The 3324-nt window shown below is 57.8% G+C and overlaps 2 protein-coding genes across 2 annotated transcripts in view; one reads left to right on the top strand and one right to left on the bottom strand.

Moving 5' to 3' along the window:
* Positions 1–389, top strand: part of VDBG_04435 (predicted protein) — a gene marked incomplete at both ends in the record, with an annotated part of 1319 nt that extends 930 nt beyond the window's left edge. Inside the window, one exon of the mRNA XM_003004783.1 lies at positions 22–389. Within this exon, the coding sequence (XP_003004829.1) occupies positions 22–389 (368 nt within the window). The remainder of the gene's footprint in view (positions 1–21) is intronic.
* Positions 390–1614: 1225 nt separating this feature from the next.
* VDBG_04434 (chromatin structure-remodeling complex protein RSC7) lies at positions 1615–3084 on the bottom strand (the record flags this gene model as incomplete). Its single annotated transcript, XM_003004782.1, has 1 exon — positions 1615–3084. The coding sequence occupies one exon, from the start codon at positions 3082–3084 to the stop codon at positions 1615–1617; it is 1470 nt and encodes a 489-aa protein (XP_003004828.1).
* Positions 3085–3324: the final 240 nt, after the last annotated feature.

Raw genomic sequence — 3324 nt, 5'->3', positions numbered from 1 at the left:
CGCCGGACGACACGTTCACAGCCGCCACCGGCGATGCTGCCACCGGCGGCGAGGCGCGCGATCAGCCACGTGCCAAGAAGGCGAGGATCGCGGTGGGGGCGGGGGCGGCCGCCGCCGCCGCCGCTGCTGCTGCTGCTGCTGGCGGGGTCGGAGCGGCGGGTGGTGACGACACGGAGCCGGAGGAGGCGGCGGAGGAGGAAGGCGAGGACGGCGATGAGACGGATGAGGCGGAGGACGACGACGAGGAGGCAGAGGACGATGAGGAGGAGGAGGAGGAAGAAGATGGGGACAGTGAGGCTGACGAGACGGTCGATGCTCTGGAAGGAGACGAGGACAGGGTTGACCGGGAGGAGGCTGACGAGGCCTTGGATGGCAATGACAGTGATTAAAGACGAAGAAGAGCAACGATAAAGGGACGGAACAAGCTCCTGTTCTATATCCGTCACAACATGCTGGGCGGCTGCTCTGGGTTTCGAGGCTGCCAGCGTGATAATGCAACAGAAACTACATCCTTCTTGTTGTCGACTACACGTAGATTCACGTTTGGTCTACAAGCAGCATCCACCAACTACAGCAACAATCACGAATGGAAATACACAAGATACATAATAAGGATGAAGAGCAATTGATCAGCGTATTCCCATCATTGAGGTATCCCATGCAGCCTAGGCAGCCCACCCCCCTATCAAACTGAAGAACGAAATAGCAAAAGGTGAGAAACAGAGAGACGGAAAAAAAGGCAGAGAAGCCCCCGGACACAGTTGCTCCTCACCCAGCGAGAAAAGCACAACGACACAGAGACAGGGCCTCTCTACCCTTCTCGCTGCGACGTGTATCCGATTTGAAAAGGTATCCTGGCCAAAATCACAGCGAAAAAAGCGAAAACACCTCCTATGCTGCAAGAATCCCGCCCTAAGAAACGAAGAACCGAACAAGCAGAGGCGGCATAGAAAGAGAAACGGCCATTGCAGGCGGATGTGCTGCCTTGCATGGAAAGAAAAACACCCAGAAAGCCACCGCGCGCAAGACAGCTACAGGTCAATCTGGCCGCTGGCCGCGTTGACCTGCTTCGCCAACACCAATCCATCCCTATCCTCGTGCACCGTCATTGGCATCTCAGACAAGGTACAATGGATTGCAGAAGAAATCCAAGCCAAAATCAAGCAGGAAAAAAAGACACACAAGATAGCACAAGAATGAAAGCGATATACCTGAAGTCATGTCGAGGTTGTGGATGAGCTCAACAGCGCTCGGAAGGAGGGACACTGGTTTCCGTATGTTGTCGCCAAGTCGGTATCGCATCATGAACGGAAGACCGCCCCAGCAATCGATCGAAACCTATCATCCCCCCAGAACCGCCCAACTCCTCTATCCCAATCCTCGGCATGAATGCATCGGGCAGACTCCCAGGACGATCGGTCAACCAAACAAAAAAGTAGCCACCACTAAATGTATGCCGGGGTATCCTCCAAATACGGCAGCCAAGAGAACAAGGCCGAAAATCGTGTTCTGACCATTTGCGTATATAAATAATCGACCCCGAGATGGCGGGGTCACGGGCTCTCGTGAGGAACGGCCCGTTGTTTGCTTCATCATGACTTGTGTGCGTTGCGCCTATTGAGGTTGGTTGGCCCACCACTGCGCGCCAGGCGACTGTTGGTTCGACCATGCCTGGCTAACGGCTGGGGCGCCCGGGTTTGGCTGAGGCATGTATTGTCGTGGTGTTTGTTCGGCAGAGTAAATGGCCTGGTTCGACCCATAACCCTGGCTCATGCCCGGCATGCCGGAAAATTGCATGCCTGGCTGCACGCCGCTGGATGAGTGCTGTCGGAGTTGAGGCTGGGGAGCGGGTGACTGCTGCTGGTGCGACTGCTGCTGCTGTTGCTGCTGCTGCCCTTGCGTCGTGTACCCAGGATAGTGCTGATGTGCCTGCGGCATCTGCTGTGGCCACATCTGCCCGGAGCCGCCTGGGTAAGGGTAGCTGGGAGTGGACTGAGACAGACTGCCGGTCGCTCCTGAGCTCAGTGACGTTGGTCTGTTGTTCAGCTGCGGCGAGCTCTGTGGCATGCCCCTCATCGGCGCTTGGCTAATAGGGTTCTGGGCATGGATCGCCTGAGAGTAAGGAGGGTTCGATAGTCCCATTTGAGGGCTCTGATTGGGAACCAGACCTGGCTGCGACATGTTCACGGAGGAAGTGTGAGGTGACTGGACAGCAGCCCGACTCGTTGGTACAGATGCTTCGGTTGTGCTGATGGGTTGCTGCTGGTGCAGGCTGGCTGATTGAGGCTGTTCGTGTGGGCGACGCCAGTGGTCCTGCAGGTAGTTGCTGCTCCTTTCACGATTCTGCGTGACCTGCCTGTTGTACTCAGCAGCATGGTGTGCCTGTTGGTTGATCTCGCCTGGCTGAGCTGGACGCGTCAAATCCTGGTACGGTGGTCCCGTGATCTCCTGGCGAGGACCTCCCTTGAAATTGACGCTATAGTCACGTGGGCGAGTGTCGCTGAGATCAGTACCCAGGGAGATCATAGGCATCCGGGTCGATCCTCCAGCCGGCCCGAGCATGCCCGGCTGGACAATCTGAGGCTGCTGCGGCGCGCCAGGGAACTGGGCCGGCGCGTTGCTATAGACAATCTCACCTTGAGGGCCGCCAAGCATGACCTGATTCTGAGCCTCGGCAGCCTCGCGAGCTTTGGCTTGTCCAGGCCGCTTCTCGCCCGCGGGGTCAGCCTCGGTAAAACCTTGCTTTCGAGCCTTGGTCTCCCAGTAGTCGTCGCGGACGCGGCGTCCGTTCTCGATGACGCGACTGCCGAATTGGCGGAACATGGACCGCGCCGTAACGATGGCAATCTGCCTCGATCGGTAAGAGAAGGGGAGGATTTCCTGGGCCACTAGTTCATCCTTTTCAGGCTGGCTGGCAATGATCTTGAAAAGTGATCGGTTCTTATTGAACAAGAGGTAAGAGTCTCGGTATCCCAAGACCCTGGCGCACTCCGTTGCCAACATGAACAGCCGATCGCCGCGGTTTGGCACCAGGAATGTGCGGCACCGGTAGGTCCGCCCTCCTAGCAGCTGGCCGTTGGCCATGACCTTTTTCTCTCCGAACTCATCAATCTCGCGCGGCAGATATTCATCTCCGCTAGGGTTCAGCTGGTCGGTCGTATGGTCTCGAACTGTGGGCAGGGCCTTCAGCGTCGTCTTGGTTGGCGTCGTCTTTGGTGGAGGCGATGCCTGCGTGGGCGCGTACGCGACAGCTTGGCCGGGCAGCGGCGCGTTCGGGTTATGAGGCGTGTGCGGCGGGTGGATACCCTGAGGTAGGCCGCGACG

The sequence above is a fragment of the Verticillium alfalfae genome, genomic scaffold, assembly GCF_000150825.1.
Source record: "Verticillium alfalfae VaMs.102 supercont1.5 genomic scaffold, whole genome shotgun sequence".
In the NCBI taxonomy this organism is placed as follows: domain Eukaryota; kingdom Fungi; phylum Ascomycota; class Sordariomycetes; order Glomerellales; family Plectosphaerellaceae; genus Verticillium; species Verticillium alfalfae.
The sequence above is the reverse complement of the archived record's forward strand: the minus strand, read 5'-3'. Positions and strand labels throughout refer to the sequence as shown.